This window comes from Bombus terrestris, chromosome 2, assembly GCF_910591885.1.
Source record: "Bombus terrestris chromosome 2, iyBomTerr1.2, whole genome shotgun sequence".
NCBI classification, from domain to species: domain Eukaryota; kingdom Metazoa; phylum Arthropoda; class Insecta; order Hymenoptera; family Apidae; genus Bombus; species Bombus terrestris.
The window spans coordinates 8,030,576-8,043,880 of record NC_063270.1 but is presented as its reverse complement, the minus strand read 5'-3'; the positions used below and the strand labels follow the sequence as shown (position 1 = coordinate 8,043,880).

The window sequence follows — 13,305 nt, the reverse complement described above, 5'->3', positions numbered from 1 at the left end:
TTATTTTAGAAATTATTTGTCTGATCTAAAACAGTATAATATTGTTTTTATAAATACTCAATTTATTTAAAAAGATGATTACACGCAAATGAATTCAGAGAGAATATACTCTGTATTCAATTTTAAGAATTAAATCTAATATTCAGTCATGTATTCAATATCTTCTCTATATTTCATACTTGTTCTATGTTCCCTGCTATTAACACTATCACGCAATACAGGAGTTATCCTCTGTCCACTTCGTTGTAACGTGTAAGAATTAAATGGGGAAAAGATTTCAACTGTAGATGTTGTTCCTCTTTTAGTATCGAAAAGAGGAAGTTGATTCCGTGTATTATTTTCAATTACGGTATAACAATATGCCAATTGATATATTCGGGTAATTTCCGCAAAACTATGCGCAATTTCAGGATGACAAGCTTTCAATGGGTTTAGTTTACAAGTTATAATTTTCGCTAAGTCCAACTCTTGTAAATATAACATGTCTGAAAGCAAATAAACAAATAATATTGAACACTTGTAGAATTAAGAAAAGGTGTATATATTGTTTCATTAAAATGATATATTTACATTTTTTTGAATCAGGATAATCATTATGCCTTTTAGTAATTATAAGAAACAGTGCTTCACAAACAGAATAAAATACACTGTGTTCTTTATTTTCATCCTCTATATAGTTTGAATGATCCTGCATGTTGATATAATCATGTATCCATTTGGATATTTTAAATTGGACTACTTTTACTAACCTAATAAAAATAAAATATATGAAATCTATATGTATACCTTTTTTATTATGTGTTACATTATTAAAAACATACCCAGTTGTAACGAATGTTGCTGCAACAAGTAAACTAGCAATATATACTACAGATGATTGTCGTATAATAGAAGGTACATTAGGATCGGATGTTTTCCGCCATAACCAATCTACAAAAGCTTCCGCAACAGCTGTTTTAAAACTACAAATATAGAACATAATATATTGCACATATTGACTCGCATGAGTGGGCAATATTATTGTTTCAAATATTTTCAATATATCGAAATAGAGACTTCTTAAACAATCCACTTGCAAAACTCCGTTAATAAAACAACAGTTGTACATATAATTTAGGATCAGTTCCATACACATATCCAATTTATGAGCTGTTGGATGTATTTTATCTGTTTCTGTTATATTATTTTCTTCAACATTATTCACATTACCAAGTATACTGTCATATTCGCTAGTATCATCCATTAAGTCTTCATCATCTTCATTTTCTATCTCTAAACGTGGTATATTTACATCTAATACCATTAACCTATTATAAAACAGAAATCACTTACAATAAAGAACTTACTTTTCATCCTAAAATGATAAAATTAGATTACAGCGATATTACCTGTTAATAATTAGAGATAGAATATCAGATCGTAACTGTGGTGCGTAACTTAATATTTGAATTAATGCATAAACATAAACTTCATGCGTACGAGTCCCATGAACAATATATGGAAACCTTGCTCTAAGAGATTGCAATAGAAGTTTACTTGACCTTAAACAGATTTTTATAGAAATTATTATATTTTTAAATTTTACTTATAAATTATATACATACATTATTTATGAGAGAGGGCGAGAGAGCATATTTTATAAAGTACTAAAAATGAGATAATAAATACTTACATTGGCACAACTTTTAAAATTTTTTGTAGGACATTATGTATATGATTTAATCTTTGAATATCTTCTTCTTTGCATTCTTCATTTTTCCATTCAGCATTGTTATCCTCATCTATTCAAAATAAAAATTTTAGTTACAATCCATCGTCAGAGCCACTTATATAACAATAATTTCTTAAAATATACCTGGTTTAAATTGTTCAACTAAATTGTCTATTGTATTTTTAGCATAATGAATTTGCATACAAATTAAATCTTCAATAAATGCTTTGTAAGCAGATGTGACATCTATAGAACGGTTTGTCCATTTTATTTGTAGAAGAGTTTCTACAAATACTTTGTGGATAGGACCAAGTAATGATATACATTGTCTTACATTTGATAAAAATTCTATTAAATCTGTGTCCTAAAATGAAAAGTAATAGATTCAAATTAGAAATATCGAATAATCTTCAATCGAATAAAACTAGGATAATATAAACTATTTCAATAATTACTTAAATACCTTTATATTTGAATCTCGTAGAATACATATTAAATCTTCATAATCTTTTGTTCCATTACCAGCTTCAAAATTATAGATAATACTTTTGAGATTTTTTGGAAGTTTGAAATGTACTCTATTAGATTGTCTAATAAGTTGTGATCTAACTCCAGGAGTTTTTAGAATCGACGAGACACTGCTAACCCTTGAAGATACAACTGACATCTGTTGAAAAATAATATATCTATCGTTTAAGGTAATTTATCTAAAGCATCGTTCTAATATCAAAAAATATACTAATATTAAAACTGTTAAAAAACACTATGTAATGCTTATAATATTTATTTAAACTACCAAGCATACGTATGCAAAAAAGTAAGAAGGTTATGATATATGGCAGCAGAAAATTTAAACGATACTTACTTTTACAATTATATTTATAACTTTCTAATGTGATAATACTTTTAATAATTTCAAATTATACATCTGTTTACATTTCGAATTCGTATTACTGTATAAGTATTACTAAGTATTCTCGCTCGCCTTTCCTTTCTACATGTGACTGGACAACCGTTTCCACTAAATACGTACCATTGATCAAATACAAATAGACTTGATATTTAATACGTTTTCATCTCCCACGTTTTTGGCGCCATCTTATAATTTTCGTGTTGCATGGAACATTATCGATTAGGTATACTAGTGGAATGTATATGATAATTCACCGTAACAAATCACAGAGGGCATAAGAAACACTCTGATTATTTGAAGTCGGTATTTCAGACACCGTCTTTTAAAACATGAGACAGGAAGTCTGCCTATGTTTATGTACATATGCGTATGTGTGCGAAATGTACATATACATTTACTTTGTCGTGTACTATTTATTCGTGTCTACCTTATCCTTAGTCGTAATTATTAATGTTATGTAAGTAGTAACTACATGACCGTGATATATACATATCTACGTCATTCTTTTTTATCTACGTTAAATTGATTTTAAAAAAGAATATTTTAACTAGAAATATTGAATAATTAATTTTTTTAAGGGAAGCAAATAGGTACCTATCCGTTTTGTATAAAATTTTTATAAAATTCATAAGAAAATAAAAAGGAAATACACATTACACACTAAAAGAAAAACAAATCTTTTTAACGATTAAAGGTTTAAAAAAGGTTTGTTACATTTCTATAACAGAACAGAAGAATGTATTCAATAATAAAATATAACGTAATCATTTTGGTTACATTTGGGTAAGTACAATGCAAATAATTACACCAACCAAGTTATAAGTGCAACACAGTGGGCATGTTAAAATACTACAACCAAGAACAAGTCATACTCTGTATTATATATTTTTACCACCATTATTATAGTAGAAAAAATATAATATATATATATATATATATATATATATATATATATATATATATCTATTAAAATCACATGATTGGGATATTTGAAGTAATGAAAAGTAACAATTAAAAGTAATTACAAAGTGATCACAAATCACATCATTGCACCATATGTATAATCACCATATTAAACGATTATAATCATCATAATGAAATGAACATAACTGATCGAACGCAATTTTCATTTCTTCTGCGAACATTTTGTAGACGTTTTTAAAATGTAGGTTGTTACATTTGTCATTCGATTTTTTGGTGTTGCGTCTTATACGTGTTTTATGTTATGCATTATGTTATATTATATGTTCAGTTTAAGTCAGAAAATATTCAAATTTAAAACTACGCTCCGTACTATTTGGAAAATTGCACGATTTTACTAACGATATAACGTAACGACAAACCAATTCACTTTTTATTACTTATGTCAAGGATTAAACTATTGTAGCTAGTCTTTTTGTTGTTCTATCAAAGTAATCAGAGTTTTGTCTATACATTCTGGTAAATGATCCAATAACATCCTTGGCATCACAATTAATTCCGTAAATTCTTCTGGTTGTGCCCATCGCATCTCGAATTTCTTTTCTTTCTTATTTTGACTCTTGCTGTAAGAGGAAATGTAATATACAGTTCTACAGTACTCTTCAATTTTGCATAAACTCAATAAATAAGTATTAGTATTATGAATAGATTTCCATGGAGAAAATAAATAACACGCAAAATATGAAATAAGTGGCAAACCTGTTTTTTGACTGTTCGGTTTTACATTTGATTATGTGAAGTATTCTACCACCCATGTATAATTTTACTTTAGAATATCTCCTTTTCGAAATATCTCGCTCGTAAATCCTACTTTCCTATAAATAAATCATTGTTTCTTTTTTTTTTTGAATATAGTGGAATATATATAGTATCATAGATTAGGTTTTATACGCGGATAGGCAAAGAAATTAATAATTTAAATTATATGGACACGTATGTAAATATATACCTCTACTGTATTTATATCTCGGTCGTTAAGTAAAGGTGTTTCTCCCGATACAGTGGTAATCATATTATAGGCATTCCATGTATTTTCAAGATCTTTCTCAGGTATGCCGAATAAAATGTAACCTAATCCGTTTAATACTACTCTATACTGCAACAATAATATTAAAGAAATAAAATTTAAAATATTTCGGATAGTATATACTAAAATAAGAATCTAAAATATTCGAAATAAGATAAAGATCGTACCTTAGGTAATGGGCAAACACGAAGTGCTATAAGCAAAGACGTTCGAAGATTTTCTACGCTATCAACACTCAACCTCATTACTAAATCATCTCCAATGCCTACTGTGAAAACGAATTCTTCCGTTATTCTGGCAAGCTCCCTTGAGAGAAGACCCGCTAAACAAAAAGTTTTTCTTAGTAAAGGTTCTTTAATAATAATTGTTATTAATTGAAAAAATTAACCATATAAAGAGGAAGAATCAAAGTTTCTGAAGAATCCATACCTGGTGTGGAAAATCCATAGACTTTCAGTGATGGATATCGTGGACGTAATAAAAATCCTAGCAGAATACCTATACCAGCACCTAGACTGTGACCTGCACATATTTTCTTACATGAAATTGTTAAAAGATTGTCTTAAACATATAGATAAGACTTTATCAGTAAAATTAGATGTCTCTAAATTTCGTTTTAAATTATTTGTTAAATACCTAAAAAGTATCTATTATTTTGGCATGATGGCATTTTTAAGAAGTTAAGTCTTTCTAATTGAAATAAATTGTTTCGTAATCGTTCAAAGAATAACCATGTATATCTCTAAGATGACTAACGCAAAAGATAGAAATAAATAAATTGCGTGTTATTTGTTATTTATACACGAAAATCAATCAGGAATTAAAATATAGAGACCTGCTCAATTCTATACAGATTTTATTTCCTTTTTTATTTATTCTGTACGTAATTTAATAATCTCGTAATATACAATGCATATTATCATTCTAACATTTTGTCTACATAATCAAAATATTTGATACCTCGAAAATACGATTGTTTTCAATTTATCGTTTCTCTTGTCAACAAACATCTTATCGTGCAACCGAAAAGAATGAAACAAAAAAATATTCGTAACATAAAATTGGAAACATTTAAATATTATAGAGACTAATACGTGTAAACCTATAAGCAAAATTATCTAGCGCACATATAACATTCCTATTTACCTGTAATAACCAAATCGTAATGAGGATATGTATTGAATGCTCGTTCCAAAACCTTGTTATCATCTAATTTCTTCAATATCAGCCTAGCAGCTATTATCATGCCACTGTGTGCCTATACACGTAACATTTGACAGTTATGGATAATTTAAAAAGAAACATAACTTAAACTCAGCGTACAATTTTCTTTGTAAATAGTACGATTAAAAATATTCTTATAGTTAGTTTCATATTGGACTTAAGATACTTACATGGCTGTTTGATGGAACACCTTCGCATACAAAAACATTAGAACCTGCGGCAATATCAGTTATCAAGTCACGCAATGAGAGACTACCCCGTATAATAATGACAATGTTATTTTTGTTCTGATCTGCTATTACACAGAACGGTATCTAAAAGTATTTTATAAAAATGATTAAAAAAGCTGTTTCTTTATTGAATATATAAACATATAATATTCTTCTTTAATACCAACCTCGCATAAATAGTTTTTAAATGACGCATACAGGATGTCATCCGTCGATAAATCTGATAAAGTTTTCATACCGGCTAAATAACAGTAGCAACAATTGTCGCCAATAATTGGTATACGTTTTGTTCTGTAGTTACAATGAATTGATCAAGATAGGGTCTCGTAATATTAATTAAAGTAGTACACGTTTTATACTTTTTTTTCTTTTCTTAAAGCGCAGTATAATATCGTCTCTATATCGCAATATTTTATTTAAAATGATATTTTACTGAATCGTATTTCAACTTTGAGTCTATTCTTCTTCTATTTTATTTAATATTCTCCTAATTGATTTCCTTTTAATTAATCGTAATAATTCTGTTCACTTATCTCAAATATTTGACAGAAATTTGCAAATAATCGATCTGATTTCTTTAAGAAATCATCGTGATCTTTCTACTTACCGAAAACAAGCGCAACAAGTCAAATTCGGCAGAATATGAAAACATCCGGTGCATATATGTAAATACATAACGTATAACCATCCATAAGCAGCTAATGAGAGTTTTATATAGTAACTGGCGTTATCTAAAGACATCCAACCTGGTGCATTTTTAAAAATTGCAGTTGCATCTAGAACAATAATATTAAGATCATTTATATTATTTGTAGAGTTTCGAAAGAATATAATTAATTCTTCAGTTACATGAATTCCCGCAAATTAAAATTTAAAAAAGTGTTAGAAAATTTTGCAGCAGAATTATAATAATTAAAATATATACCGGAAGTATATTTTGGAACGGGAAGAATATTTAACCGGTGCAATTCACGAGTTTCTCGCTTTTGCCGAATTCTTAGCAGTATACATCCTGCGATAATATCTGAAGGAACTAAATCCGTTCCCTGGTACAGAGAGCTTAGCAAACCTATAAAAAAGCAATAATTTCTTTATTATGTCGAAATTACCTCTATGATAATAAATATAAGATTGAAAATCTTGCTATAAAAAAAATGTAAAATGTGTTAGACGTTTGGCGAATCATTAGATGGCAAATATACTCAAAGATAGATAGTTTGGTACGGAGAGGTATGCGATAATGTTAAAGAATTACGTTGTTTACTGTATTTATAAGTTTGTAATATTGTCAGTAACGGAATCACGACAAAAGGAAATGCTGACGAACTGTGTTAGATTCTACAAAGATTATACATATTTGTTCTATCAATAGCTATATTTGTTATAGCTATAATTGTTTAGTAAAACAGAGAATATTTCATTTCTATACATATACTAAGACGTACATTGTAGGCATTAATTTATGTACATTTACTCTCCGGAAAAAAGTTCTGCCTTTCAAAGTTCAGAATAAACAGAAAGAGATCAACGCCGCGAATTGCAAATATCGTGACACAAAACATGTGCGTTGCGCACGGTACATCAAATTATTTTTACTATCCTGTAGTTGTCAAACATATTTTATTTTATTTTATATATATGTATATATATAAACATATAAACTTCTACGTACATTTCCTTACGAACTGGTATATATATAGTTATATTTATATATATGTATAATTAAAAAAAATATATATATCTATATATATATGTTATGTGTGTAGGTAGGAGTTCAAAATCTCTACTAGGAAACTATTTATATATACAAAGTAAGTATTTTATCAATGTGTACAAAAAATTGTCACCAATATTTACACTAATCAACGACCTTCTATCCTCTTCTACTTGGTGTAGCTCTTGTCTTGACGTTTTATTTTTATGTATTACAAGTTGATACAAGTTTAAGCCAAATCTCCGTTCGTTTAGTTTAATCTTTTTTCCGGCGTTGAAAGCTTTCTTTTAAAAAATATATGACGAAGAAATGACGGTTTCGATTTCAATCACGACAGAACCTTTTTTAGGTCAGTCGTACCTATGTCTCACCAGCAACTTGTTGAAAAGTCTCGTTAGCGTTCTCGTCTTTTCTCATCCACCAGAGAAACTTGAATCTCCGTTGCCAGTTCCTTGAGAGTTTGCCATATTCGACAGAACTTTCTAAATGTTTCTTACTTAATAAGCCTAATGGATCAAAAATCAATGCCAAGCCGAAAATGGTTAGACCTATAAGAATCCAGTCGAAGAACACCAACGCCTGGGTTATCATGATCGTATAATGTTCATAAGAACATTTGACGTTCGATCCAAATAACCATAAACTTCCTAAAATATTCCATGATATTTCAGGTAGGAGCAACAATATTCTGTAAAATCATAATAATATCTTTGTTATAATTTTAGAAATGGAACATCAATTTTGGGAAGAACGCGCTCTTGTCGAATTTTGTTGCGCGTATACAAGATGCCTCAAGACGAATGATACGATACCGATCAGAAAATTATTTTACCAACAAAGATGAATTGAAAACGTAGAATGAAAGTTTTGCATTCGAAAGCTACTTTGTAAGAAAATTCAGTTCGAAACGATAGTACTCATCGATACATAGTCGACGACTGAACCGTTATAGGAGATGTATCGTACCTAGTTAATGGGTCAAGAGTAATGAAAATTTGTCAAACTCGACTGCCCGCAGGAAAGATTCTTTGTAAAAAAAAAAGGTTTGAACACTGAATAAAAGAAAATTAAAAATGGAAAAATGTTATTCGTAGAATCGTATTTCCTATTCAATTATATAATCCTTTATAAAACATCTTACAAATTATATGTGATGATAATCTCGCATTGTAACATTCAGAACTGGTGTATGTTGCAGTACTTATCAATTGTTACTAATGTACGTCAATAAAATATAACGCATCAGTACTAAAAAGTGAAAAAAGTTTACGTCAATAGATATCGCAAACGGAATTCATTTTGTATAGTAATTTGTTAATTGCCGATACATAATCACGGATAAATGGCGCTGTTTATGATCGATGATAGTGGTTGAAGTTTGTACTTGCAATTAGAAAATTAATAACAGGAATAATAAAAGTATGAAGTAGCTCGTGGAGCGATGCATGTCAGAACGAACAACATTGTTTTATTACAGCGGTATTTTATAATGAATGGCGTGGTTCGTCAACGATATGTAAATTGCAGTATAATTTTCAAACGTCTACTTACTTAACTGTCAAGATTGGTTCAACGTGTTTACGAGCGTGCGTTTCCATGATAGATCCTTTTGCGCTCAGTCTTGTAATGATGAGCATGAAAAGTATAGACACGACAAGAAATGCAACTTCTCCTAAGAGATACACGCGAACTAACTCTCCACCTGACTGACAACTCCATGTATGATCATAATATCTGACACAAACGGTTACAATTAGGGATAACCTGTGAACAGAATTAATTACGTAAGGATTAAGATTTATTCAGATTTGTTTAATAAACAAAGAAACTCTTCTTAGTAGTAGGGATAATTATTTAGGGATGTTAATTAAGGATAATTATCGGGAATTTTACTCGAGGTCGAAAGTTTGTAACGTTCGGATACCCGCGGTCTCGTATCTTTTATTATAGTCAAATAGTCAACATCATTCTGAAGCTACAAGTTTAGGTGCAAAATCTGATCGCGAAATTGAGAGAAGGCATCTTATGCGCATTTTACATACCCGCACACTTCTAGCAAACACTATCTTTTATATTTGTAGCATGCTTAATGTACATACGATTCATTTGCGAATTTTGCAACAATTTGTGAATGATATGCGACATGTGAAAGCAAAGATTTGAGAGAAGCTTTGTCTCTGTTTCTAACATCTCGCAGTGTATGTCGTTAAGTCTGTTTTTATTATTCGTAAACGTCATCCATTGATTTAACTATTCCGCAGGAAGTTTTAAAGGAATTTTATTATGTATTAGCGATATGTAAAATACCATGACTTATTCTAATAAATAAGAAATATGATTATATCATCCTTGATTAGATCTATTTAATATAAAGTCTATAAATTAATATAGAATTTATAAAATCAAAATATGAATAAAAATGAGAGACGATTAGTTACAGAACACGAAACTATTTCTTGAATAATTCTATCTATGTGCAATGTATTGCGTACATTTTCGTCATCTTCCTGGAATAATCGAGAAAATTTAAATAATGTTATATGTATAGATACACATATTATTTAACCGACTAACCATCGCTTTATAAATGCGTATTATGGGTGACTTGTGAGTTTCCGGTTCATCAAAATTCCATAATGGTCGTAAAATTTGCATAAACATAAAATGGCAAGGACTAAAATCGATTAAAACGTGTAAATATAGAAAGGGTCGGTTCCTTGTACTTCGATGAAACGAACAAACAGGACAAAGAGCCATTAGATCGTCATTCCTGTCAAGGATACACGTCGAAACTAAAGCTAAATTATCCGATATTAGAATTCTAAATATAGTCAGTTTGATTATTCCTACTCTCCTTTTTTTTCCTCCGTTATTTCGCTATTTTCCCATATTATTTTTTCCAAGTGTTGCGCACAGCTATGCTATTGTAAGATATTGCGTTACGCAAATTTTATACGCATAGTTCTTAAAAAATCATGATATCATTATGTATAAATTTTAATTTGTAGGAAGGAGAGAAGAAAATAAATATGTTTTATTGATTCTTAACCAACGAGATTTTGACACAGCTCGATAAAAGATTTCAAAATCTGAACTTATAAGTTATAAATTTTACTTTCTAGGCGTTATATAAGATTATTAAATTTAATGCCATACCACGAGAAGAAGGTTATGTTCCTGTTTACTGTATTTTTAATCATCTAAAATCATTATTTCTTTGCGAGTTAGCGTTAATTTACAATGTATGCTATTTTAAATAAAATACGTTGATCAGTTGACGCTTTAAAGACTATGTAGAGTCTATACAATCTCTAGCAATGTTCTACGTAGGTTGAAATTCTCAAGATTCTAGCGTTGAAACTGAAAGAAGACGAACTACTTACCAAATGGATCGAATGAAAATTTCAAAGATACCCGGATAAACAAGGTCGTCGCTCGCAGCTAGCCATGTTCTGCCGAAGAGTTTTATCGCAGGCATTTTTCTGTGGAACATATCGCGATTTGTAAGATTACTTTCTTTATCGATGTTGAGTGAATTTTGTATCGCGTGAAACATATTTCGAAAGGGAATAGATGAACGAAATGATATGCGTTTGTTACTCTTGCGAGTTACTATCCATATAGTTGAACGAATAGACGTGTAATTTAGTGTTCGGATCAACGTTTCATAATATACATAGCAGGTTCAAGCAGCATGCAATAGTGACCACGATGTTTTACGAGTATAAATTTTCATAGGATTTGGATAACCGAGTATACCGCGACGCACGTATTTCTTTGATAGTAAATTACGGATCAGGGAAAGCGCTGAGAGAAAGTCTTTGTCTATCCTACATCTGAGAGTATTGACATAACTTAACTGCGATCGTAACTGGACCCTGACCTTGTTGAACATCAAATCATCGTCCCAAATTTTTTAGAGTTATCTGCATACGCTTCCGTTTAAAAAAAGAGATTCGTCCTTCCTCCGTCGCGTGATGTTTCTTGTAATCAATTCTATATTATTGATTCAGCACATTTTCTACATCGCGTTACTTAATTAGATAGGTTGACTATCTTTTCGATAAGGAAACATTGATTTAGTAACGACAGAAGATATTATACCTTACATGCTCTATATATTCTTACATTTAGCGATAGATCGAATCTATTTGTCGGTGATATATCGTGATCAAAATTGTAAGCTGTCCGTTGCAGACCTATATTCGTCAATGATTTTATAGTAACCCTTTGACATTGATATAACTGGAATTTCACACCATACTAATTACTAATTATACGCCTTATCATCGTACACGTGTCTTTAATAAACATGCCGAATCTTAAGATATTTATAATGCCAGATATAGTATTTCTTTTATTATAGTATTTTTTTTTTTTTTTAAATATACTCCGGAAACATCTTATATGATATTTGATATTTGATCTTCAAGGAATGCAACATTCTTTTTACTCTGAATTATTATAGTTGGAATAAATAATTCTATTGGATCTTTTACTAGCTTTCATATCGTAAACGCTGATATGAATTTAAAATTGCGCAAAGACACTTTTTCATTAGTCTGACAACATCTTATGTAGCAAAGTCCTATCCTCATATAGCAGCAAATAATAGTCGTTCAATTTTTTGCCTAATTTAAATGCGTTGCTCTCGCGCGCAAATCCTTGAGAAACAAGCACAATATTTTATTCGCGCAATAAATTGACAATATTATGCGCGTTTCAGGAAATGATGTGAAACGGAAGAAACGCTTAATCGATAGAGAAAATTCGAATTTTAAGATATATTCACCTTTTGGAGAAAAATTTGAATTTCAAGATATATTCGCTTCTCGAACAAAACGTCTCGGTATCTCAGTAGAATTTCGGATCATTCACAACATGCCACTTTTCCACAAGCACAATCAGTATTCGAGAGTATCGTCGCCAACCTGATACAGGATGCAGTCCGGTATTTACCGTTTTAGTTACTCGCGCGACGAGTTTTTGATTTCTTTTAATGAGGGAAAAGATAAGGCTCGCTTGTACTGACATCCATAGTCGTTCACGATCTAACCATCGATCACGATACACCGATCCAGCGGCTCCAGTCGATCCAATGGTATCCGGCGTACGCGAAACGTGAGATAGTGTCGAAAGCCGCTGAGGTCAGTCCGCGAGGAATGTGACGCCTTGAGCAAATTTTCGTCTGGCTGCGAAGCTAGCGCGAATTAAAAGGAAGTGGAGTCGAGCTCGTTTGGTAGAAAATTGCATCGGCTCGCGACGCTGGATCGGCAAAATGCATATACAATACACTCGTAACCCGCTCACCTTGTTTCGTAGCATCCCGCGTCGAATCTCACGAGCTGGTTGGCGGTGACTGTCCAGCACGGCCACAACTTTCCCTTCGTTCCTCTCGATCACACGTTCCTTCGCTTACGAAAAAACCAATTGCTTCTCATGGGGATATACGGCAATGGTAGGAGTAGATGTCCCTAGTTTCCCGCGATTGCAGTAATCCAAGCA

General features: G+C 30.8%; 2 protein-coding genes across 6 annotated transcripts; both read right to left on the bottom strand.

Moving 5' to 3' along the window:
- Nucleotides 1-44: 44 nt before the first annotated feature.
- On the bottom strand, nucleotides 45-2,793 carry LOC100642870 (RNA polymerase I-specific transcription initiation factor RRN3). Its single transcript, XM_003393605.4, has 8 exons — nucleotides 2,577-2,793; nucleotides 2,175-2,378; nucleotides 1,856-2,075; nucleotides 1,673-1,781; nucleotides 1,389-1,541; nucleotides 822-1,307; nucleotides 571-749; nucleotides 45-485 (listed from the first exon to the last, which is right to left on the bottom strand). The coding sequence occupies exons 2-8, from the start codon at nucleotides 2,376-2,378 to the stop codon at nucleotides 136-138; spliced, it is 1,701 nt and encodes a 566-aa protein (XP_003393653.3). The 5' UTR covers nucleotides 2,577-2,793; the 3' UTR covers nucleotides 45-135.
- Nucleotides 2,794-3,339: 546 nt separating this feature from the next.
- LOC100642748 (diacylglycerol lipase-beta) lies at nucleotides 3,340-13,305 on the bottom strand. Of its 5 annotated transcripts, none has more exons than XM_048414502.1 (15): nucleotides 13,111-13,305; nucleotides 12,593-13,000; nucleotides 11,184-11,282; nucleotides 9,352-9,564; nucleotides 8,172-8,488; nucleotides 7,012-7,155; nucleotides 6,694-6,862; nucleotides 6,254-6,377; nucleotides 6,027-6,170; nucleotides 5,779-5,890; nucleotides 5,062-5,154; nucleotides 4,800-4,954; nucleotides 4,555-4,701; nucleotides 4,305-4,420; nucleotides 3,340-4,168 (listed from the first exon to the last, which is right to left on the bottom strand). In XM_048414502.1, the coding sequence occupies exons 3-15, from the start codon at nucleotides 11,276-11,278 to the stop codon at nucleotides 4,012-4,014; spliced, it is 1,986 nt and encodes a 661-aa protein (XP_048270459.1). In that variant the 5' UTR covers nucleotides 11,279-11,282; nucleotides 12,593-13,000; nucleotides 13,111-13,305; the 3' UTR covers nucleotides 3,340-4,011. The 5 variants fall into 5 exon arrangements, with proteins under 5 accessions (XP_048270459.1, XP_048270460.1, XP_048270461.1 ...); XM_048414503.1 differs by having other exon boundaries at nucleotides 12,593-12,731; XM_048414504.1 differs by lacking the exon at nucleotides 12,593-13,000.